Source organism: Tamandua tetradactyla, chromosome 4 (assembly GCF_023851605.1).
Source record: "Tamandua tetradactyla isolate mTamTet1 chromosome 4, mTamTet1.pri, whole genome shotgun sequence".
In the NCBI taxonomy this organism is placed as follows: Eukaryota; Metazoa; Chordata; class Mammalia; order Pilosa; family Myrmecophagidae; genus Tamandua; species Tamandua tetradactyla.
The window spans coordinates 25,484,439-25,510,261 of record NC_135330.1 but is presented as its reverse complement, the minus strand read 5'-3'; the positions used below and the strand labels follow the sequence as shown (position 1 = coordinate 25,510,261).

Below are 25,823 nucleotides of genomic sequence, written 5' to 3'. Positions count from 1 at the left end.
TATAGTTAATTTAAGCCAAAAAGTGTTAAAATGCAGCATGTTTTATTAGGATGCCCAGAGTGTTTACTAGTATGATTTCAAATGCAAAATGAATTTGGATAAAAACCATTCGATATTGTATTGTTTTCCCTAAAAATGTAAATCCAGAACTCTATATATATAATCTGCAGTTAGTCTTCCTTAATTGAAGCATACTCATCAGTTTTTGGTAACAATATTCAATTAAGTGATTGTTGGTAAGACAATTCCAACATAAGGAATAGGTAAGTCAAATCATATCTAATAATCTGAGGGCAGAGGATGGAAGAGGGCATAAAACAGAGTGAAAGAGTGTATGTGGTTGGGGCAGAGGGTTGCAGTGGGAAGAGAGTAACAAGATACAGCTAGAAACTGATGTGAAGGTCAGGTTTTGAGGAGTCTTCTATGCCGGGCTGAACCATTTAGATTAAATCTCTCAGGCCGCAGGAAGCCAGTGGAAGGCGAGGGTCATAGCAGTTGAAAAGAACAGATGTGAGAGAAGTTCTCAAGGAAAAATTGAAATGCTTGATGATTGATTCAGTATAGGGGATATATATATATATATGGAATATAGTAGGTGAATTAAAATGACTTCCACATTGGCTGGGAAAAGTCTGTGGAAAGAAACAGGGAAGATGAAAAGGGGTTCCTTAATAGAATTGTTATTGAGGAGAATTTAGAGATCATCACCCTAGTAAAAAACAGAGCCAGAGTGAAAAGCCAGTCCTTCCACTCCTCTCCCCGTGCCTATCCCTCCGCCTGTTCTGTCAGTAGCATCCAATTAGGGCTTGCAGTTCAAATATGAAAATGCTTCTTGAGTGGGATTTAAAATTGATTAAAGGAAATCTCCCATTGGTGAGCAGGGAGTGGCTCATATAATGTTGGAAACTATTTCATATTGGAAGTCTTTGCAAATCTGTTTGTTTTCCACATATGAAAGTTAAGCAATGAATGGTTTCCTATGTCTCGGAAAAATTGCAGACAGACAGGCTTGACATTCTGGAGTAATTTTGGATCTTATTGTTAGCTGTTGTCATCACTTTCTTGAAGATTTTGTAATCCTGAGAGGTAATTCAGAAACTGATATTGGATCCCTAAGATTGTGATAATTATAATAGTATTTCTTTTAGTTTATGCAGCACTTGGCGTTTTGCTAAGATTTTTTTCTCATATATGACTTTGAATCCACTAGAAGTTCAAAACTGCAGTTAATTCTTGCATTGGCAGATTTCACCCCTTATACAAGGAGAAAAGGTCAGCCGTGTACATGATTGGTAAATTAATATCACAGGAGATGATTACACAGTAGTTTCTTTAATACACACGTTTGTATACATATATGAATATGTGTGTCCGTGTGAAGAGAGAGAGAGGTGAAACTCTGGTTGATTGAAAATAAAATTAAACATTGATCTATGACTGAGTGAATTCATTCTTGCCTTCCTCTGGGTATTATATTTGATTCCCAGGATTCTCTCGTTTCAGTAGTTTCCTAAGTTGTCATTGTGGGCATCTGTATGAGCACTGGCTCCCTGATATACATGGACTTATAGGCATTTATATCCATTTTTATGGGGAAAAAGCAAAGGGCATATCATAAATGGCAAATCATTTGCCTTTGGGTTCAGTAGGCAATAACATTTGAAAGCAGGGAGCCAGGGAAGATGAGAGAATGATGCCAAGGGCAATGGCCTATACCTGGCACAAATTAAGCTCCTGAATGAGGAGGCTCATAAGGCCTCCTTTTGGATCTAGTCTGTTTTTGGCAGTCTGGATGGATACTGGGAAAGATTACAAGGGTTGGTTATTGCAATATTTTCTCCATGCTTTTATTATAAACTTAAGGTCCTTTGCAGGAAAAGGGAAAAAAAGAATAAACCTTGTAGAACAAGTTGTTTTTCTCCTAAACTTGAGCACTTGGCACTCTCAGCTCTGAGCATCTCATATGTCCCATTTTATTGGATGATCTCTCTGTCTTCAACCCATAACAAGATATTTTTCCACCATCTAGTCAAGGAAATTTAAAAACAACATTTAATGAATAATATCTAAGGGCTTGTATTAGTCAGGGTTTCTAGAGAAACAGAACCAACAGATGAGATCTGTAAATATGAGATTTATAAAGGTGTCTCATGCAACCGTGAGAATGGAAGAGTCTGAAACCCATACGGCAAGCTGTGAAGCTGATGGCTCCAATGAAGGGTCTGGACGAACTCCACAGGGGAGGCTCGCTGGCTGAAGAAGCAGTGAAAGAATTTCTCTTCTCCCTTAAAGGCCTTCAACTGATTGGATTATCTCATTGTAGGAGACACGCCCAAGTTGATTGCAGATGTAAGCAGCCACAAATGCAATCAACTGACTGATGACTTAATACACCAGCCTACCAGTTTATTAACCAGCCATGAAACACCCTTGCAGCAATAGTCAGGCCAGTCCTTGCTTGACCGGACAACTAGGCATAACCATTTGGCCAAGCAGACACCAGAACCTAACCATCACAGGGCTCTATCAGCATTTTTTTTAACATCCAGATTCAGAGCCCTCAAAGAAAGCAAGCGAACAAAATTACCTTTAGTCCAACCAAGAAGTTATCTGTAATCTTGCTCTAGAGCTAAAACTGTTGTTTCTTGCCATGAGAGAGCAAGAAAGATCTTTTCCTAAGAAGAATCTCAAGTTATGGTGCCAAAATTTTCTTTGTCTTTAACCCAACTCATCTTTGAGCTGCATATCCTTATTCTTGGTGATCTGACACACAGTCAAAAAGTTTTTCTTGTTATGTAGAGATTTCATCCAAGCAGGTGCACCTTGTGTCTGAATAAACACCAGCGAAATGTCCTCTGTTGGGTGGTACAAGTATTTCTGGAGATAATTGGCAGGATAGAACTTGGCTAAATTTAAATCCCTATCACTTGATAGGGGACTATTTAGCATAGAGGTTAAGAACATGGAATTTGGAATCAGAAAGATCCACCACTTTCTTGGTATGTTAGATTTGCATAAATGTCTTGACTTTGGGTCCTTGCCTAATGATCTCCCTTGCATCCTCCCTTGCCCACCACAATCCATTTACCATGCACTAGCCACAGTGATCTGTGTAAATTTGTTCATCTCACCCTCTGGTGGCTTTCCCGATGCCTTCAGAATGAAATCTAGACTCGTAATGTCCTAAAATTCCTCCATAAATCAGACCCTGCCTCCCCCAACCTCATCATCTACCACTCCCCCACAGTTTGTCAAGCTTCAGCCAAGTTGACCTGTTCACTCTCCCTCAAAAAAAGCAAACTCTTTCCTGCCCAGGCCTCTGCTGTGGAACTGTCTTCCTCTTGCTTTTTGAATGGCTGGTTCCTTCTTATACTTCTAGTGTCAGCTTAATTGCTACCTCCTTAAAGAGATCTTCCCTGACAACTCTATCTGAAATAGGTCTCCTTGAGTCTCAGTCTCAGCCACTTGTTTATTCCTTTCAAAACTCACAATGCAATTTATAATTATATCATTTATGTCTGTCTCTCCTGCTAGAATGAAGACAGCAATCATGTTGGTATTTTAAATCTCACACCTAGCTTAGTAACGGGCACACAATAGAAACTCAAAGTTTATTTTTCTGAATGAACAAATGAAACTATGTAAAATGAGAACTATAATATCTGCCTTATGGGGCTGCTGTGAGAATTAGGTGCATTAATGCATATGGCACAGGGCCCGATATGTAGTAAGAACTCAACCATTATTTTTAGGGCATGACATTTTGATTGTACAAGACATTCAAAGTCCGATGCAACCCCAAGATTCTCAGAAATGATGTAAGGGCACTGGGAAAGACAAAGCCATGTGCATAAAAGTAAGTAAAACTCCTGTATTGTAGCCAAGAAATACAATCTTGCTTGAATGAAAGAATAGGCTTTTTCATGCCTGAGACATAGATCCAGTAGGAGTTGTTTCCTCTCTTGATTGTAATCTTCTCAGTAAACCCAGGGCCATCCACACTTGATGGAAGAGGATGGGATACTTTAAAGCAGGAATTCTAAGTCTGGAGACACTTTGGAGCCATGAACAGAACTCAAGGAGGTCTGTGAATCTGGATAGGAAAAATTACACCTTATTTTCACTAACCTCTAATAGAAATTAAGCATTTCCTTCAATTATAAATTTAGGCAAAACACACACACACATACACACACACACACACACAACTTCAGTTTAGGCAGTACCTGAGATGTTACTAATCAGAATCACTAAGATTTTCTTATCACATTAAAATTGTTGTCGATATTTTAAAATACCATTATCCTCGTAACTAATTCGAAATCATAGTAAATGCTAGGCCTTTCACTAGCTATTGTTAATGAGTTAATAAAGAAGTACATATCTGAATCACAAATTTTGCTTTTAAAGTTTTTGATAACATTATTTCAGTAAAATTGTCTTGTTTTGTAATCCTATTTTATTTTGATGCATTTAGAAACATTAGTCTAAGAAGTCCCTAGGCTTTACCAGATGGCCAAAGTGGTTCTTGGTACCTAATGTTTGTTATGTATGGTGCCTGTCATGATAAATTTATTTTCCTATACTCTTAGTTCTGCCTTAACCTGTAATTAGGTAAATAGGGCGCAAAGGCCATTTTGGTCCTTAGGGAAAACTTGACTATAGCTTTAACAAAATTTTTTAGGGAAAGACTTAATGTTTCCTTTAAATGTTCATTTTCTGAGGAAAGTTTGCAATGTATCTATTTAAGGTATTCTGATGACATCATCACATTCCTTCTAAATAACCACTCATATGCCACTTGTGACCATAACCCCTACAGCTGGGAGCTATGATAATGGAGACCTTGTGATTTATGATGTCATTTTAACTCTCTGAGGTGTAACTGTGACTCTAAGACTGACTTTTTGTGGATTATATTTTGGGGTTTGAGATAAGTGTCAGCAGAGGATGCAGAATTTCCTTTGCTAAAAAAAGAGATAAGGATTGAAAACAAAAACATTCACAAATTTAATAGAGAAACTGCAATGAAAAATATTTATATATCATGCAGTAAAGGTTTATGATTCATACAGCCTGCGGTGTGTTGGTGTGTGACTGTAAAGTGGAAGGAGACCCTTCTTTGCCTTCCCACCTATTCTGTGTTATATGGCAGAAGGGAATCTGACCCCAGCATTTCTGATTTAATGTTGTTGATGAAATGTGCCTTAGTTGTCTGAAGAAACCAGGACTCTCTTCTCACTCTTGCTCACATCCCATTCAGAAGTCTATTATTGTAAGAAATGTTGGGATCTGACTACCCAGTTGTATCTGGAAGGGCATTAGCAACTCTCTTCTAGAAACTTCTCATTCCTGTTGATCTGTGTGGTTACTGGCAAATGAATTATCTCTTTATACTACCTTAAAGTGCCTCTATATACTTCTGCTTTCAAAACTGATGGAGCAGTTGGAAGTAGACCATTGTTCTGTTAAGAACAAATGGAAAAGCCACATAAATACTGAAAACATCTCTTTCAAGTAATCAGAGAACTGCTGAAGCAGCAAGACTGGAGGGGCAGGATTCCTGTGAAGAAGGAACTACAAAAAAGTGAACTGTGATTCTCCAGCTTTTTTTCCCCCTTGGGTTGCTTGAAGATTCTCAATACATAGCAAGAGACTGAGCACTTAGGCTTTGCCTGAGCCAAGGTCCTTGTCCTTGAAGTCACTTTTTCTGCAATTTGTCCTTTTGCTGTCCCTTTCAATCTGGCTGGTAGTAATTCTCTCATACAAATCTTGCAAAAGCTGGTCAGCTGTGTGCTGTTCAAGTCGGTCCAAACCATCGGATGATAGAATTTTCAACACTTTTCCAGGATAACTTCCTGGATTTCCAATCCTGACTTCCACTGATGAAATGGCTGACTGTATCCATGTTCAGGCACACCCTCTCTAACAAAGGATTGTTCACATAAATCCTCAGGTGGAGCTCTGATCTCTGGGGACTCGCTTTCTGAGAGCTCACTTCTGGCCCTAATCTCAAAGCACACTATCTGAATAGGCTGAGAATTTTCTAAATCATTGACTTCCAGCTTCTGGCTGCTCCCTGTGACTTCTTCTGTCTGTGACCAATTTCCTTTGCTTTTAAGAACTTCAGTCATATTGGATTAAGGCCCCCTCTCATTTTGTTCGATAACACCTTAACTAACAACATCTTCAAAAGTCCTATTTACAAATGAGTTTAAACCTGTAGAACTGGCGGTAGGAACTAAACATATCTTTTGCGGGGGATTTAATTCAGTCCCCAACATCAGGGTTAATCTTCTATTGCATGTTTCAGACCTGGATCTGCCTAACAATAAAGCATGCACTGTAACAGCTAATATTGTAAATTCAGAGTCACAGAAGAGATGCTATGGAGTTAACTGATAAAATAATTACTTTTTAAAATAGGGGGAGGGCAGGCCACGGTGGCTCAGCAGGCAAGGACGCTTGCCTGCCATGCCAGAGGACCTGGGTTCGATTCCTGATGCCTGCCCATGTTAAAAAAAAACATAGGGGGAAATGGATGCTTATTAAACTCAAAACAGCTCAAAAGAGCCAGAAGTTAAACTGCTTTGTTATTAATAATTAAAAATAGACATGAAAAAATTATATAGACATGAGATCCACCATAGTATAGGAGAAACTTGGATATACAACATGGCAAGCCATGGATGATTCAGAAAGTTGGTTTACACAACTTACTATTATTAAAGATTTTAGTTTTTTACCCATTATGAATAAAGACAGAGAATGCCTCCAGGAAATACAAACTGTGAAATTAAAATGTAACTTCAGGTATAATGATGAGGTGGAATGACTGTATGGAATCCCAACATAAAAATTTATGTAAATACAATGATATTGATTGATGAGGTTTTAAGTAATCAAACTTTCATTTCTTCACTTTATTTTTGTAAGTCACAAATTTTCATTGCCCATATTCTTTTTTCATAAAAATGACAAAAGAAAATCAGTCGATAGACCAAACATTTTAGTAATAAATAATAATAAATAGCACAGAAGAAAAGAGAGAGCCAAATCTATAAAAATGTAATAGGAAAATTCTGTATTTATTATCTTGTCTTCAAGGCCATCAAAAGAGTTCGCAAATATTTTACTAAGTGCTTGTGATAATCTTAGACGATGATAAGGAGTCAGAAGTTATTTTTTCCCTTTTGCAGCCTGGGAAATGAAACCAGTGTTGAAAAATGAGTTACTCTGTGAAGGTCATAAAGCAAGTAAAGTGCTTCTAAGATTCTCACGCCCTTGAAATGCTAAAACACTTTCTCTTGCTTTCACTTCCCTTATTTTCTTTTTTCTCTTGTCTTTTCCTCCCATTTAAGAGCAAACTTTTAAAAATTAGAATCAATTCAACAAATATTTATTGCATTCCTGTTCTTGGAGAATAAAAAGGAGTTTAAGACATAGTCCTTGATTTAAAGGAGCCGCCAAATCACGAAGCAAGTCAGGATCTTCACAGCTGCTGAGCTATCCTTTTATTCAATTTTCTGAGGCTTATTTGCTAAGGCAGCTGTTCTAAACCATCTGCATTTTCTTTAAGCTCCCTACTCCAACACTGCTTCCTTCACACATGGCAAAAGACCTTGCTTGACTTTTACTCAACATTTTGAGGCTACCTGATAGGTGTATTTAACTTCTCTCCTTTCCATTTCAAAATCTGTATTTTAATCAACAACCACTTCCATCCTTCTTGCTTCCAGGAAAAGATCATCTCTCCATTCTGTCAGAGCTCACCATTTAACTCTTAAATCTTGATCTTCCCACCTCTACAGGGACATCACTCAATAATTATTCCTTTTTTGATATGGATTTTTTTTATTTCTCCCTCACCCCTGGCCCCTTTCTTCATATTTGTAAACATAGTTTGGCTATAAATGGTATCTTGACCTCACTAGCTCTTCAAACAGCAACTTAGTCTGCCTTCTCCCTCTACAATTAAATTTTTTGGAAGAGGAATATGTTATTTACAATTACACTAAAAATTGAGCTTTTACAATATGGCTTCCATTTCTATGTTACAGAAATACTTCTTGAAGATGAATGGCCCATTGCTAATGGACCATGAATCAACACATCTAGTGGCTCTTTGCAGCCTTCACCCCCTCCTGCCCTCACCATTTTTTTGAAGTTTTTGATGCTAATGACCACTCCTCCCTCATCATCTGTTACACTGCCCTGTCTTCTTTGTTCTTCCATCACTGTAAACACTTCTCATTGACTGCTCTTCATTCTTTCTAAATACAAACATTCCCCTAATTCCTACCCTTTTCTTTATATAACTCTTCCTTGGAGTCTTCTTCACAGTGATGATATTGAAGCTGAGGAGCAGGGTGAGGCTTCCAGAGAAAAGTGCATATATAGAAAAGGACAGATTTCAGCATTTTGTTGCTGTCTTACATTGGTTTCACTTAGTACGCAAGAGAGATGGGAGTACCAGGTCAGGGCTTTCTTAGCAATGGCTGCATTCTTCATTTAAGGCTATGGCTCCTGCCAGATAGGCCAGCTCCTTCAACTGTGGCTCTTGCCTTGCTCAGTTAACCTTCCCTGCTCTTGTCTCTTCATGCTTAGGAATAGCAATGGCTTCCTCCTATTGCTAGTCCCAAGGAGCAAAAGGGCCACATAAACTCTCTAACCATCTGTTTCTTCATTTGCTTGGAGAAAAAGATAAAGCTGAACTATTTCCATTTTTTTGAAACTAAGTAATGAAATCCATTTAGGGGTTGAAGCCAGCATTTAAAAAAAAAAAGTTAATAAATAGTGAATCTAGGTTAAGGGTTTAAAAGACTTGTTTGTACTTACTGTATATAAACTTGAGATTACTTCAAAATAAAAAATAAAACTACCCCCTTATATGCCCAAGATCCTCTGGACATATGAAACTAGTGGGTTAATAAAATACACCTGTGCACTTCCTATCCAAATCAATTGAGCTATGTGCTTATGAAGAGCCAATTTGTATTTATAATATTTATGCTTATGTTATTTTTATGGAATTTAATTAAATAAATTACTGAAAATGAGTACAAGTAAAAGCTACTGCTTCTATGAAAATTAAAGGTAAGTGACAAAAATCACTGCAGAATTAAATGTGGCTCCAGGTAGGAAAAATCTATTAAACTTTTGGGAGTAAATAGTGCAAAATCTAGATAGCTTTTGCACTCAAATTGCTTGAAAGTTGTCCAACTGCTTTTCTTTTTTAAAGGAGTCTTAAAGGTTTGTTTTATTAGAGAATTTGCAAGATTACAGAAAAAAAATGCAAAAAATAAAAGTGTCCACAAATACCTTCCCCTGCACAAACACTGCTTTCCCTGTTATTAATATTTTGTATTGGTGTGTACCTTTGTTACAATAGGTGAAACATAATATATCATTAACTATAGTCCATAGTTCGCATTATGGTTCACTCTTTGTGTTGTACAGTTCTTTCCTCATAGCATATATAACCTAAAATTAATTATTCAAGCCACATCCAAGCATACAACTCAGTGGTGTTAAATAAATTCACAATATTGTGCTACTGCTTCCACCATCCATGACCAACACTTTCCCATCACCCCAAATGGAAACTCTGCTGACAGGTTTTTTTAATGCAATTTTATTGAGATATATTCACATGCCATACAAACCACCAAAAGCATACAATCTCTGGCTTACAGTATCATCACATAACTGTGATGTGAATTCATCACCACAGTCAATTTTAGAACATTTTCATTACTCCAAAATTACTTTTATTACTTAAGTTTTGGAGTCTCCTACTCTACCATCTTCCCCAAATGTCTGAATTTCATTCTCTTATAAAGGAATCCAGGAATAAGATAAGTCCCATCATGACTGAACTGGAACATGCTTTAACTGAAGTAACCTCATCAACACTTCCTACTTACTATGGGATTACACACACACGAATGGATTAGATTTAAGAAAAATGTTTTTTTTTGAGGTACATGCAGCTTCAAATCACCACATTCCACTCTCTAACCTCCAAGAAGATGTGTTCTTGCCATATGTAAAGTACATTAATTCCATCACAATATCACAAAAGCCTTAAGTCATTTCAGAAGAAATGCTTAGTACAAAGTAATAAAAGTTTGTTATGGGTGTGGTATCCCTGTGAAACCACGAGATCAAATTAATCTACTTCCAATATACAAAGAAGGCATACTCATAGGATAAACATTTCCATTCCCACTGGGAGAAATTGGAAGGTAAACAGGAATAATTCATCCCAAACACTTCTGAAACTCTGCAATGCATACTCCACTAGATTTCAAATTCTGAGAGGAATTAATGGAACAATGTTTTGTCTTCCAGGACTGATGAAGCAACAGCCCTACATCTTTGATGTGCTCTCCCTAAACAGCAGGATGAAGGCTCCACCCTCTGAGAAAAATGGGGTGGTGGCCAGACTCATTTTAATTCTAGAGTCATGGTTCCAGCCTCTCAGAACACTGCAGTTCCAGCACATTTCTTGAAAAATGGGTTCAAAGGCTCACCATTTCTGAGTGCTGGGGCAAACTCACCCCTTCCATACATATTGGTGGGACCTCTGTCTTGGCTTGAGATGTTTTATGTCTAGACCTCAGCTTACATGGCTCTACCCTTGAAGTGATTTTTCCTTCAATCTCTCCTTTTCTGCCCCTTTTAATACAGGTTGGCAGCAGTTACATTTTTATAATCACACACAAAAAAATTTGTGGGTTTTTCATGTAGTACAGAGAAATCCAAACCATGAGACAGAAGGACTTTTCACAGATCCAGTCCTGACTTCTCAGAAATCGCTGACTGGTTCCATGTACATTTAAACCCTCATATGTAGCACTATTCTCTGGAGACTCACTTTCTGGTAGCTCATAATTTACCACACCATCAGTTTTTGATTCTATATGCCCAGGAATTCAGTTCTCAACTTAACCCATTCCTCTCACATTTTGCTATAAGCTTCAAGAAGAAGCTAGGCTGCACATTCCTAACCTAGCTTGGAAATTGCCTCAGATTCATCACTCCCAAGTTCTACCTTCCATCCAATATCAGAACTCAACTTTGCAAAGTCTTCTGCCACTCAGAAAAGGATCACCTTTCCTCCAGTTTCCAAAAACATGTTTATTTCCTTCTAAGGACTTAGTTAAGGTACCTTTAGCATCCGTATTTCTAGCAATAGTCTCTTTAAAACAATTTACAGCTTTTCTACAAAGCATCTTGTGCTGGTTTGAAATGATGTATGTACCCTAGAAAAGCCATGTTTTAATCCTAAACCCATTTTGTAAAGGTAGCTGTTTCTTCTAATCCCTATTCAGTATTGTGTGTTTGAAACTGTAATTAGATCATCTCCCTGGAGGTGTGATTTAATCAAGAGTGGTTGTTAAACTGGATTAGGTAGAGGCATGTCTCCACCCATTCTATGTGGGTCTTGATTAGTTTACCAGAGTCCCATAAAAGAGGAAATATTTTGGAGAATGAGAGATTCATAGAGAGCAGAGCAGAATGACATAGCCACGAGAAGCAGAGTCTACCAGTCAGTGACCTTTGGAGATGAAGAAGTAAAATGCCTCCCAGGGAGCTTCGTGAAACAGGAAGCCAGGAGAGGAAGCTAGCAAATGATGCCATGTTCGCCATGTGCCCTTCCAGATGAAAGAGGAACCCTGTGTTCACCATGTGCCTTTCCAGATGAGAGAGAAACTGACCGTGTTTGTCATGTGCTCTTCCACTTGAGAGAGAACCCTGAACTTCATTGGCCTTCTTGAACCAAAGTATTTGTTCCTGGATGCCTTTTATTGGACATTTCTATAGACTTGTTTTAATTGGGACATTTTCTCGGCCTTAGAACTGTAAACTAGCAACTCATTAAATTCTCCCTTTTAAAAACCATTCTGTTCCTGGTATATTGCATTCTGGCAGCTAGCAAACTAGAACACACCTCAAGCCCCTACCCATTACTCAATTCCAAAGTGGTTTCCAACTTTTTTGAATTTGCAACAGCAGCACCGCACTCTTCTGGTTCCAAGATCAGTTTTAATTTCCTAAGCTCCTTAGACAATGGACATTTATTCACTCTTGGTTGTTAGGCAAGGAAAATGCCCAAATCCAGGCATCATCAAGGCAACACTTTCTCCCCAAGACTGTAGCATTTTGGGGCTGGTGGCTGGCCACAATTAGTCCTTAGCTTGTCACATGGCAGGGTACATGGCAGTATATCCCATTCTCCTCTTTCACTTCCAGGTTTCATTGATTTCAGATTTTTTCTTCATATGGCTTTCTCTCTTTTTGTGAATTTTAATCTCTTGCAAAGGACTCTAGAATAGAGTGAGAACATATCTTGAGTGAGGTGGAACACCTTTGGACTGAAGTAACCTCATCAAAAGTTCCTACATACAATAGGTTAACATGGAAAGGAATGGAATCAATTTAAGAACATATATTTCTGCAGTACATACAGCTTCAAACCATTGCAGTGGCCAAAGAAGTACAGGTAAACATCGATGATTAGTCAAGGAACCTGTACCCACTGAGACCAGATGACTGATATTCTCCAGCATCACATCTCTGAACAGCTTTTTCTGGAATGTGCCCAGCAGAGACCCCCTTCCTAGGTGAAGTCTATAACTACATCTCTCAAGTTCACTAATTTCTGGCTATTCCAGGGGTATGAGAATTTCCAACCTCAACTTCCCTTTGGAACTTCAAATATTCAGTTCATTGCCTCTCTTCTATCTTCATCTCCTCTGATATCCAAGAATGTAAAAAGTCACCTTCTCTGTTATGTCCAAGGGTGTAAAAAGTCTCTTGATCCATTTTTGTCTCTACAATTCTCCAAAAATTTTCACAGGGCCATAAATTTTCCTCTATCTACTGCAGTTCTCCTCCAGTGGCTGCACTGTCAATAGCTCAGTTGACAGCTACTTTCTTCTGGGTTTTCACAAACAGATAAGCATGTGGACTGGCAAGATGTCCAAGAGTCATGGGCACCTTCCTGTGGGTCCCATGGGGACAAAGGTGGATTCTGACTGTAGAGGCAGCACCAGGGTCTAGGGACCTGAATCTGGAGAAGTCTCCAAGACGGTCTGAGTCATTATGGGTTGGGAAAGATGCCCACTAGAGGTTACACTCCTAACCCCCATCTAATTGAATCTCTGAGACTAGGCTGAGATTCCTCAATGCCAGTGAACTGGCTGGGTGAAGTGGACCTCTCAGCACAGTCAACAGGGAAGGGGTCTGGGAAGGAAGGATCTACAGAAGGAACAGGATTGGTGTTTGTGTGTGTCTGGGCTCCAAGCCCAGGCTCCTGTTTTTAACTTCTTGCTCTACTTTGAAGAAAATGAAACTGGAAATCATTAACAATGCAATTTACAGTAAAGACAATGGGATGCTCTGATAGATTGGTGTGTAAATGTATAATTATATATTTAAGTTAAAAAGTTTGAAGTACATAGTTGCCATTTTTTATGATGCACATTTTAACTTTCTTCCAGTCCTCTTGCTCAATGTATATGTGTGTGTTGTGTGCGTGTGATGCTCAAATGGAACCAGAGTGTATACACTGTTTAGTACCTTGCTTTTTTTTTTTAACCTTGTAACACCAAATCACAGAGATCTTCCAAGTCAGCACATGAGGATGTAGATTGTTCATCTTAATGTCTGTATACCATTCCATTGAATGGATGGACCATGACTTATTTCAGTAATTCTCTATTGCTGGACAGTTGGGGTTCCTTTTTCTGTTTTTTTTTTTTTTTTTTTTTTTGCAATCTTGCTATTTCCAAAATCCTTTAAAGTATATCCTATAGAACAGTTTATACAACTTGTATAAGTAAATCTATGGGATATATTTTGGAAGTGGAATTGTTCAATCAAAAGGAGCCTCATTAAAAATTTTCACATATATTATCACCCTGAAATTAGAAAAAAATGGTTTCTAATTTTTTAGACAGGTAGGATTACAATTTATAATCCTACCGACAGTATGTAAGAATGCTTGTTCCTTCCACCTCTACCCCCACTCTCCACACAGATACCCAACACTGCGTCACCAAACTTTTTGATCTTTGCCATTGAGCTGATACAAAGGATCATATTGTTAAATCAGGCTCACACAAGTCAGATACCTTACTCAGTATCAAGTATTACTAATAATTTCAAGTAAATTGGAAATTAAAAGACACAGCAAAGCAGGGAGAGGTCCATGACTCTTAGTGCATTTCCTTAGCGCCTTTATTCATCAGATGCACTCTTGCCCAGGATAATAGGTGAGGTTTCTAAGTAAGGTACGCAGTCACCTCACACAGAAGGGGCCAATTTAGCTATAAAACATCTCTCCTTCACACTCAGTTCCATAGCTTACATGACACTTACCCCTTGTCATGGTTAGGGACAGGTGTCAACTTGGCCAGGTTGTGGTACCTGTTCAGCTGATTGGGCAAGCGCTGGCCTGTCTGTTGCAATGAGGACATTTCATAGGATTAGGTCATGATCACGTCAGCTACATCCACAGCTGATTCCATTTGTAATCAGCCAAAGGGGAGTGTCTTCCGCAATTAGTGATGCTAAATCCAATCATGGGAAGCCTTTTAAGGAGGACTCAGAGGAGACAGGTTCCATTCCTGCTTTGGCTGGTGAGCCTCTCCTGTGGAGTTCGTCCAGGCCATCCATTGGAGTCATCGGCTTCGCAGCCTGCCCTGTGGATTTTGGACTCTGCGTTCCTACGGTCACGTGAGACACTTTCATAAATTTTATATTTGCAAGTGTTTCCTGTTGGTTCTGTTTCTCTAGAGAACCCTAACTAATACACCCCTAAATCCACATAGATTCCTGATGCATTTAATATAAAGGATTCTAGACCAGGAAAACTAAAGTAATTCATAGATATGTACTCTGCTGCTAGCAAACTTCACTGGTTTGTTTGCCAGAAGGTCTATTATTACCATATTTATATAAAGATTAGACAGCATCATCTGCTTATGTGCTTTCCTAGGAGTACTCTCCTATAAAGGGAAATAATTGTTGGCAGATCTGCTCTTTACCTCCTTACTTCCCAGTCACTGAGAGATGAAATGGGAATCAAGACTCTTAAGCAGTTCAGGGAACAACTTGATTTACATATCAAATCTCCCAAAAGACTCAGATATTCGCAGTACCAGATAACTCTGAAAGAGAGGAAAAAGTAGGCAAAAAATAAGGAGAATGGTAGAAAGTCTTTAAGAATCAGTCCGACGCTCTGTTTCCTTTCACAATCTCAGCAGAAGCCCAGAGACTTAGTCTCATATTCAGTAAAATATAGGGGCATTGGCTAAGAGGACACCAGGCCCACTTGAGGATGAGGGTTTTAGGTTGAAAACAGAAAAAAACAAAAAAATTAAAGGACCAACAGAGTAACTGTAGTTCATCAAAGAGAAACAAGGAAGAATAATAAAATAAAGAATTTAAGTTGGTGACACTGGAACCCAATTCTGACTCCAAGCCCAGAGCTACTTACACTGGGCTTGCTGATACATTTGATAATTATTAATATTTTGGGACTTTTTTATGTTGTCCTAAATATTGGGAATAGTCTAAGGTAATTGCATCCCCTTTCCCCTAAGCAATAAAAAAATGACTGGTAGAACTAAAGAATCGTGGTAAACAACAACAACTAAGAAACAGGGAATGGATTGCCGTATTCATAGAAACTTTGCAATGATATACTTCTGAGGCTCAATGATCATATTATATTGACTAAAGTTGCCAATGTAAATGAGCTGAGGCTGTAATTGGCTAAAGCTATGTTGAGGAACCAAAGCAGAGAAGCCCCTAGAGATAAAGACAAAGATATAAAATCAACGGTAGAAGAAAAAAGGAAAGAATTTTCGGGTATTCTATGAAATGGAATGTGAGCTGTTTTAGTCCAAGTCAACCTGGTTCCCAAGTGTAGGCTCACAGGTAGTTTAGTGAGCCTGATACCAGGCTTTCAAAGATATGAACTGACAACCCCATGGCCAACTGACAACATCCCAGCCCAATGAGTATCAGTATTTCTAAAAGCTCCCTGGGTGACTCACCTAGGACTGAGAGTCATCACCCTAGTCAATGCATCTTTCCATTAGTTGGTGCATTTTAAAAGCCAAAACAAATACCAACAAGAATAGCAGCTGGTAAGACAAGGTCTAATTTCTTCTTTCCTTTTTTTGATCCCAGAGCTTTCCTTCTCCTGTTTTCTTGTATCCTTTTGTACTTGGACATTCTTATTTTTATAATGTCTTTATTACAAAAAGTGCCAATAGCATTTCAGGCAGTTAAAACACTGCATCGACAAAAGACTCATAGGTATTAGTAAAAGGATGAACTTGAAGTAAACAAATGATAAGAAAAATAAGTGAAACAATCAGGCTGGGGCGTGTGTGGGCGGAATGGCTTAGCAAAACAAACAATTAAGAGAAAGCAGAAACAAAATTGGAGTTGTTTGGATTACTGTGCCCGGCTGTTGAGGTTTGGAAGCTTAAGTATGACAAGGAAGGAAGTGAACAGAACAGTGAAACAGCCATGCAGACATATTTTCCCACCTGAAACTTAAAACCCCAAGACTCCGGTGTCTGTCTGGACCTAGTTATTTTAGGTCAAACTTAGGGACACAGGGGAAGGAACACTGGATCCTACTCCCAAATCTGTCCAAACTAGCTGTGTGACCTCAAATAAGTCCACTCTCTGGACCTGAGACTCCTTACGTCTAAAAAGAGGAAACTGGACTAATGACCCTTAACATCTTTCTTCAGGCCTAACCGATTCTATGAACAGGGAGTCAAACAGACCTGTTTTCAGAAAAGCCCCTTGATGATCCGAATCGGGTCCTCGGGCTGCTAGTCCCTGCTCTTTCTCCTCATCTTCCTTTTCCCAGGGAACGGATCGCGCACCACTCATCGCCCAGTAAAAACCTCATCAATCCTATTCGCGAACATCCCCTGGGTGCCCTGCTCTGTGTGACTCCTCAGCCCGATGATTTCCCACACCTCTCCAGGGCACCCTCCACACATGACCAATCCTGGCGGGGCCTCCAGAAGCTGTTGTTCTTGCTCCTTCCTCAAAGCACTATACTTATTTCAGGAGATCCGGATCTAAACTCCGCTTCCGCCCGGGGCTCCCTCCGGAACAGAGGTGGACCGCATCGACTCCCTCGACGATCTCTGCGGCCTGGACCCCGCCCCCTCCGCCGGGCGCCAGGCCGCGGAGCGCCAATCGGCTCGATGAGCCGGGAGAACAGCTGCTGCAGAGCCGCCGACGCCGGGTCCCCGCCTACGGTGTCCCCCCTCTCTCCGCCTTCCCCTAGGGTTTAAAGACAAGTATCCTGTCCGCTCAGTGCTGTCCGCCCTGGAGAGCTGCCCGGATCACCCCAGGACCCGCAGGTACTGGCGTCTGCTGGGTCCGGACGGGAGGGGCTGATGTGAGGAGGAAGGAAATGGAAACGACGCCCCTGCCTCGTCGCCACCCAACGTCCGGGTGGGGCCAGGCGTCGAGCCTCGGAGGTCGGGGAGGGAGCTCAGGGTGGAAAAACACTGCGGCCGGGGTAGAGGTGGAGGTGTTTAGGGACCGGGAACCGAAATGCGGTGGGGTAGGAGGGCAGGGGCGGATATTGAGATGAGGGGGCGTTGAGAAAATGAATTGGAATAGAGGGATGCTCTAGGTAGATGGGAAGAGAGCAGTGCTGAGGACTGGAAGATCTGGGAGGAGTGGGAAGCAGGCAGGAATATGAGTGGATGTCGTGGGGCAGGAAGGGCCAGTGTTAGGAGTTGTCAGGGGCCAAGGCCTGGTGCGGTATGGAATGAACAGAGCTGCTTGCTGGAGGGTGTGAATTTATTTAATTATTTAAGGGCTCGGGAGAAAGAGTTGGAGCGGCCTTTATAATGACCCGGAGGCGGAGCGAATCATTACAGTTTGACAGGTTTTGTGATTAACAGCTCTAGGCAGTGTCCATTCAAGTCACTTTATTTCCATGAAACTGCAGCAAGCAAGACTGCTGATGAAAGATGAAGGAAGAGGAGGCAGAAAGGGAATGGAGGCTGGAAAAAAGAAAGCCTCTTCCCTGATTCATAAAATGCATAGGATTTTTGCATAAAGCAAAAAAGAAGCCAACATTTATTAAACAACAGGTTAGAAGTTTATTATGTGTGAAGCCATTGAATAGAGGATGTACTTTTAAAAAATTCCATCCATGAAATTTTAAACATATGGTGAAGATATAAGTATACAGTAATGTGACACTTTTAGTAAATTGTATAGTATTGTTCCACCCCCAGTGTTGAGATACAGCATGAAAGCTATCTTGTTTACAAACACCTGAATTCATATTATTTTTTGCAGGCGAAATCTTAGGCTGAATATGTACAAGCCTGATTTTTTAACATATCATCAGTTGCCTGGTGATTCGAGTGTAGCCAATTAATCTGTCCTGTCGCTGTGCTTGTGGCTTTTCTTTTTGTCATATGCTGTTTTCTTGCCTTGATGAGGCGAATCCTTCAATTTTGGAACTGAAATGGAGTTTGTTCATCATTAGCTTGTAACTTTATATTTTATGAATCAGGGATGTTATATAAGTTTGTCTGTTTGGGGATACTGTGACAGACCTTTTGTTGGGTTTGAAATATAAATAAAATACAGATATACATCAAGTTCTTCAGTTGTTTCATTTATTATCTCTTCCATGTGTTTGATAGCATGTCTACATGAATGAATTCTGAAATGAAAGTATGACAAATAAAATGGATCAGATATATATAATAGAAATATTGTGAAATAAAGAATTCTAGAGCTGTTATTCAGGTAGCAAGAGGTTGGTTTTGTTTCAAATGCTCAAGTTCAGAAGCATTTCTTAGTGTTATCAAAGAGAAGTACCTGTGTCAATTTGTTTTGACAGTAAGTTGATTTAAAACAGTACTTTTATTTAGTTTATAAAACTGGACACTAGGCTTGTTTATTCCATTTTAGTGTATAATAGTAGACAATAAACTAATGTGTAACTACCATTTAAAGGTCTTAGAGACCTTTCTTCTTGTAGAAGGAGAAAGAGGGCTACATGGTAGTTTCAGAGAAGGAGTAAATTTTAGCTATTCTCATTATTCATCCATCTTCTAGTCCAAGATATTGAAGTCTCATATTTGTATGGGACAGCTTTATCTCTCAAGCAAATTTGAATATGTTGGATATTCCAGCATTTTCCTGGGAAGTTACAATGCATATTAGCATGTAAAACGTTGTGAGCCGTTCTAGAGTTAAACTTAGTTCAACCCAGTGCTTGCCAATCTTATCCCCTTTAATGGAATGCCTTGTACTGTGTCTTAAATGGAATGTTACATTTTGTAGAATGTTTATTCCTGTATTAAGTGATTTTATCATGCAGAAGCCTAGAAATCATCATTTTATGGATGAGGAAACTGAAACATTGTTTAAACAACTCCTTTAAGCTGAGAGAACTAAGTAGTGTTATGCTGTTTTCTGATTCCCAGTTGAAATCTTAAAGTCATTATAAGGTCTTATTTTCAGGGGACCATCTCTTATTTCTCCTGTACTATCTGTACTTCCGTTCTATAAGAACCTTATATCTCTCATTTCCTCCATTTATTCTCTTAGGATGATTACACCCTTTTTCTCATGATTTTAGCTATTCCTTTTATGTTGAGGCAAAGCTAGGTGGCCAGAGGAGAGCCAAGTGAGAGGAGAGTAATTGAAGTCAGAAGAATGAAGGAAGGTCCCTCACACATTGTAGGCCATTTTAAGTGTTTTGGCTTATACCTGAATGTCTCAAATCAAATAAAATGTATTTTCTCTCTAAGGTGGTGAATTACTTATTCTGCTGGGAAGTAAAAGAATAGTCTGTGAGTAAAAAGTATGCCTCCCAAGTTCAAGCGCCATCTCAATGATGATGATGTCACTGGTTCTGTGAAAAGTGAGAGGGTAAGTTCAGAACCTTAAGCTTTGTAAAACAAAGATTCAAAATTTTTCATTCCTTTTGTAAATAATTTGTTTTAGAAAACTCTGAAATTTATGGCTATGTAGATTCTTCTTGTTTTCTTCATGGTAAACATATTTAAGAGTATATTTAGCTTAAATTGGTGAACCAACTGAATTCTGCTTCTGTGATCTATTAAAACTTTAGAGGCTTCTTTCCAACCTTTCAGAAGGAATTTTATACAAATACACAATCTCTTATTTAAAACACTGGAGTCAGTGTATTTGGAATTCAGAATTTTTCAGATTTTAGAAAGGTAGTTAAGTACATATTATGTAACAGCCCTTTGGGGAATAAGTACTCAATATTTACTGAAGGATGAATTAGTGTTCTTTTTTCCTTTTATTGAGCAGCCTGCAGTCCTTCCTCACTCCCTGTCTTTTTACTACTCATTCATTTACTCATACATTCACCAAATTTTTATTGACTACCTATTCTGTGCTAAGCATTTTGCTGAGTATTGGAGGGCTTGATCCACTTGACTTTGTTTTCCTTATTCCTTTTTGCACAATCTCAAAACCTCATACCATCCACGCTATCTAACATATGACTTAAAAGTATGTTTAAGTACAATGTAGTAAACATTTTTCTTCCCCTTGTTCTAACCCTTTCTAGGGTTTTTTTTTTTTCAAAGGGGAATAGAATCCACCAATGGACTAAATGTTAGTAAGATTTTTAAAATAAGCTTTATTTTTACTTAAAAATATAAAATTTATGGTTGTAGTCACTTTTACTTTGGAGACTATGATGCTTTATTTTATGTTACGGATTATTACCATAAATTTCTGTAAAAAAAAAAAAGCGTGTTAGACAACAGAACTGTACAAAATTGGCTATTTAATAAAGATCTGCTTTTGAATATTATCAGGTTATGAAGCTTGATAACTAGTTCTAATAATCTGTGAATTACTTTAAACAAATTTTAAATATTGTTCCTTTTGCCCATTATGTGTTTTTTTGTAACAGCTTTATTGAGATATAATTCATATATCCTACAATTCATCCATTTAAAGTACAGTTCAGTGGGTTTTAGTATGTTGACAGAGTTGTGCAATCATCACTACAATCCATTTTCAGACATTTTTATCATCCAAAAGGAAACCCTGTACCCTTTAACAGGTTTCCTCTATTCTCCCCCTTTCCTCAGCTCTAGGCAACCACAAATCTATAGATTTATCTATTCTGGACAGTTCATATAAATGGAATCACGCAACATGTGGTCTTTTATACCTAGTTTCTTTCACTTAGCATGTTTTCAAGGTTTATCCACGTTTGTATGTGTGCTAGTTTGAAAGGATTTATATACCCTAGAAAAGCCATGATTTAATCCTAAGCAATCTTGTGGGAGCAGCTGTTTCTCTTAATATAGTTAGTTATTCAGTGCTATAGGTTGAAAACTTGATTGGGTTATCTGCATGGAGATGTGACCCAATCATTGTGGTTATTAAACTTGATTAGATAGAGACATGTCTCCACCCATTCTGTGTGGGTCTTGATTAGTTTACTGGAATCTTATAAAAGAGGAAACATTTTGAAGAAAGTTGGAGGTTCAGAGAAAGCAGAGCAGAACTACATAGCTATAAGAAGCAGAGAGTCCACCAGCCAGCGACCTTTGGAGATGAAGAAGGAAAATGTCTCCTGTGGAGTTTCATGAAACAGGAAGCCAGGAGAGTAAGCTAGTAGATGTCGCTGTGTTTGCTATGTGCCCTTCCAGCCAAGAGTGAAACTGTGACCATGTTCGCCACGTGCCTTTCCAGATGAAAGAGAAACTCTGACTGTGTTCGCCATGTGCCTTTCCACTTGAGAGAGAAACCCTGAATTTCATCGGCCTTCTAGAACCAAGGTATCTTTCCCTGGATGCCTTGGATTGGACATTTCTGTAGAATTGTTGTAATTGGGACATTTTCTTGGCCTTAAAACTGTAAGCTAGCAACTTATTAAATTCCCCCTTTTAAAAGCCATTCTGTTTCTGATATATTGCATTCTGGCAGCTAGCAAACTAGGACAGATTTTGGTAACAGAAGTGAAGTGCTGCTGCAGTTTGCAAATACCAAACATGTTGGAACAGCTTTTTAAATGGATAAGTAGAAGATTCTGCAAGAGTTGTGGGGAGCTTGATAGAGAAGTCATAGAATGCTTTGAAGAGACTGTTGGTAGAAATGTGGACCCTAAAGATACCTCTGATGAGGCCTTACACAGAAACGAGGCACGTGTTATTTCAAACTGGAAGGAAGGTGATCATTGTTTTAAAAAAGCAGATAATCTGGCAAAATTGACTAGTGGCTTTGGCTAGAAGGCAGATTTTAAAAGCCATGAACTTGGGATATTTAACAAAAAAGATCTCCAAATTGAATGCAGAAACTGCAGCCTGGTTTCTCCTCACAGGTTATAGTGAAATGCGACAGGAGAAATATAAGCTGAGAACTAAACTCTTAGGCACAAAGAAATCAGAAATTGATGTTCTGGAAAATTCGGGGCCTCCAGAAAGGGAGACCCCAGAAAATGGTGCCCCACATGAGGATTTAACCAAATATGGAACCAGCCAGCCATTTCAGAAAAAGCCAGGATTAGACATGGAGTTATCCGGGAAGGATTTATGGAAACTCCTATGTCTGATGGGCATAATCCAAGACTACTGCATAAAAAGCCAATGAAAGTGTTGCAGGATCTTTATAAAGAGAACCACTGCCAGTCAGGACTGAGAGGGACAGAGAAGGGACACACTGGAGGAAAAATAACTTCAGAGGCAAAACCAAGGAGGCTGGGGCCTGAGTCAAGAAGCCTCGGGCCAGGAGAGCAGACCCATCCAAGCACATGGAGAAAGTGAGTTTGCCCTGAAGGCAGAGGATGGGCCTTCTACCTCATTGCAGTTATGCCGCCTCAAGCCTTGGAGAGGGTGAAGCACATTCCTTGGGGTTTGGGGAAAGCCTGGCTGCCACCACATGGAGGGGTTGAGTGTGTGCTCCAAAGATGGCAGAGAGCCCGGGTGCCTCCCCGCTGCTTGGAGGGGGTGTTGCTGAGAAAAAGTTGCTCTCCCCAGTGTCCCCCAACGTTCTATTCAGAGATAGGCAGTTCTCTGTGTAGGCCCTTGGAAAGGGTGGGACTGCCGCTTTCTAAAACCCTGAAGATAAATGACTCTCAGACTTTGAAATCTAATGGACTTTGCCCTGCGGGTTTTCCAAACTGTGTGGGTCCGATGACCCCTGTCTTCGTTTCTTCCTATGGAAATGCATATATGTATCCCATGACTGTTCCTCCTTTGTATATTGGCAGCAAATAACTTGTTGAGTTTTCACAGGTCTAGAGACAGAGGAGAATTTGCCTGAGAACGGACCATGCTTGAAACTAACTTTAATGAAACTTCGTACTAGTTTTAACCTTGTTTTGCATTTAATTGTTACTGAAATGCTTTAAAGTTTTCTGACATTGTGATGGAATAAATGTCTTTTGTTATGGATAAAACATGTCTTTTTTAGGGTCCAGAGGGTGGAATGTGCTGGTTTGAAAGGATTTATGTACCCTAGAAAAGCCATGATTTAATCCTAAACGATCTTGTAGGAGCAGCTGTTTCTCTTAATATAGCTATTCAGTGCTATAGGTTGGAAACTTGATTGGGTTTTCTGCATGGAGATGTGACTCAATCATTGTGGTTATTAAACTTGATTAGATAGAGACGTGTCTCCACCCATTCTATGTGGGTCTTGATTAGTTTACTGGAATACTGTAAAAGAGGAAACGTTTTGAAGCAAGTTGGAGGTTCAGAGAAAGCAGAGCAGAACTACCTAGCTATAAGAAGCAGAGTCCACCAGCCAGCGACCTTTGGAGATGAAGAAGGAAAATGCCTCCTGGGGAGCTTCATGAAACAGGAAGCCAGGAGAGTAAGCTAGCAGATGATGTTGTTTGCCATGTGCCCTTCCAGCCAAGAGTGAAACCCTGACCGTGTTCACCATGTGCCTTTCCAGATGAAAGAGAAACTCTGACTGTGTTCGCCATGTGCCTTTCCACTTGAGAGAGAAACCCTGAATTTCATCGGCCTTCTAGAACCAAGGTGTCTTTCCCTGGATGCCTTGGATTGGACATTTCTATAGACTTGTTATAATTGGGACATTTTCTCGGCCTTAGAACTGTAAGCTAGCAACTTATTAAATTCCCCCCTTTAAAAGCCATTCTGTTTCTGGTATATTGCATTCTGACAGCTAGCAAACTAGAACAGTATGTGTCAGTGCTTCATTCCTTTTTATTGCCAAATAATATTCCATTATATGGATATACAGTATTTTATTAATCCATTTATTGTTGATGGGCATTTGGGTTGTTTTTGCTTTCAGGCTATTATGACTGTTGCCGCTGTGAACATGAGGTGGAAGTTTTTATGTAGACATATGTTTCTATTTTTCTTGGTTATGTATCTAGGAGTGAAATAGCCAGGTCGTATGGTAATTCTGTTTTTAACCTTTAATGGAACTGCCAGGTTGTTTTCCAAAGTGGCTATACCATTTTACATTCCCATCAGCAATGCAAGCTCCACATCCTTGCCAAAACGTATAATCGTTTGTCTTTTTGATGATAGCCTTTTAGGGAATGTGAAATGGTATCACATTGTTTCCCATTTACTTTGACATTGTATCTCTAGCACCCATGTTTTGAATGAATTAGTGGAAAGACATTGGTTTTTCATGGTGTGTTTCTCAGTATGCAGCTATAATAACATGTTATCTTTAGTATCATCATCCTCTAACAACCAATAAACTGCATCATAGATGTAATGATTATTACTTATGAGTTAGAATATCACTCAAGAAATATTTGTTCAAGTAATCAGCTAGTGCATTTCCCTGATTATTATTGATTTAAATATCTTTTCTCAGGGTCATTGGACATTTTTTCTCCTATTGAAAATGGTCTAGTCTTGTCCTTTGACTATTTTTCTATAATATCTCTTTTTCTTACTGATTTGTCTGAGCACTTTATATAATACAGGTATCAGTCCTTTGTCTGACAGTATGTTGTAGATTTTCCCAATCTGTTTCTTCCCTTTTAATATTGTTTATGCTATCTTATGCTCTTCAAGCTTTAAATTTGTATGTAATCAAATCCTTCAATCTTTTTCTTAAAGACTTCAGGTTTGTGTGTTGCTTAAGAAGAGCTTTCTCATCCTAAGAGTTAAAAGCTTATTTCATTTATTTTATTCTTCGTAGTTTCAACTACTTCTAGCTCCTGGGTTTAGCTCCTGGGTTTATTGAAAAGGTTTAGGCTCTTTTTAAACTTTTCCTTATATTACGCTTTTATTTTTTAGTAGCTATAGTTATAACTTACCATTACATTATCAGTCTCCATCTAGATTTCAGCATACATTTTATTAAATTCATTGACAGAATCAATCTCTATCTTAATATGTTTGTTCTAATTTTATTTTATTTTTGGCTCATGGAATTCCTTGAGTAATTTTCTCAGAGTAAGTATACGGGCATATGCATTTCCTATTTTTGCTACAACAAAATACCACAGATTTAGTAGCTTAAAACAACACAACTTTATTATTTTACAGTTCTGATAGAAAGAAAAAATGGATTTTACTGGGTGAGATTGGATTAAGGATTGGCAGGCTATGTTCCTACAGGAAGCTCTAGAGGAAAATCTGTTTCTTTGTCTTTTCTGGCTTGTAGGAAATGTAACTGCATTCCTTGGTGCAGGCCCCTTCTTCCATCTTCAAAGCCAGCAGCATAACATCTTCAAATCGCTTTCTTGACCCTCCTGCCTCCCTGTTATAAGGACCTTTGTGATTATATAGGGTCCATCTGGGTAGTCCATAATT

General features: G+C 39.0%; 1 protein-coding gene and 1 long non-coding RNA gene across 3 annotated transcripts in view; one reads left to right on the top strand and one right to left on the bottom strand.

The window, feature by feature from the left end:
* Nucleotides 1–9,637: 9,637 nt before the first annotated feature.
* On the bottom strand, nt 9,638–17,173 carry LOC143680622 (uncharacterized). Its single transcript, XR_013174090.1, has 3 exons — nt 16,818–17,173; nt 15,057–15,179; nt 9,638–12,332 (listed from the first exon to the last, which is right to left on the bottom strand). It is a non-coding gene; the product is annotated as an uncharacterized LOC143680622 (long non-coding RNA).
* Nucleotides 17,174–17,213: 40 nt separating this feature from the next.
* The window catches only part of VAMP4 (vesicle associated membrane protein 4), a 51,335-nt gene continuing 42,725 nt past the window's right edge, over nt 17,214–25,823 (top strand). Inside the window, exons 1-3 of one of the 2 annotated variants that reach the window (XM_077156967.1) lie at nt 17,517–17,528; nt 18,008–18,152; nt 19,833–19,953. In XM_077156967.1, the coding sequence (XP_077013082.1) occupies nt 19,888–19,953 (66 nt within the window). In that variant the 5' untranslated portion in view covers nt 17,517–17,528; nt 18,008–18,152; nt 19,833–19,887. Of the gene's footprint in view, nt 17,409–17,516; nt 17,529–18,007; nt 18,153–19,832; nt 19,954–25,823 lie in introns of those variants that run through there. The other variant, XM_077156966.1, reaches the window with a different exon arrangement.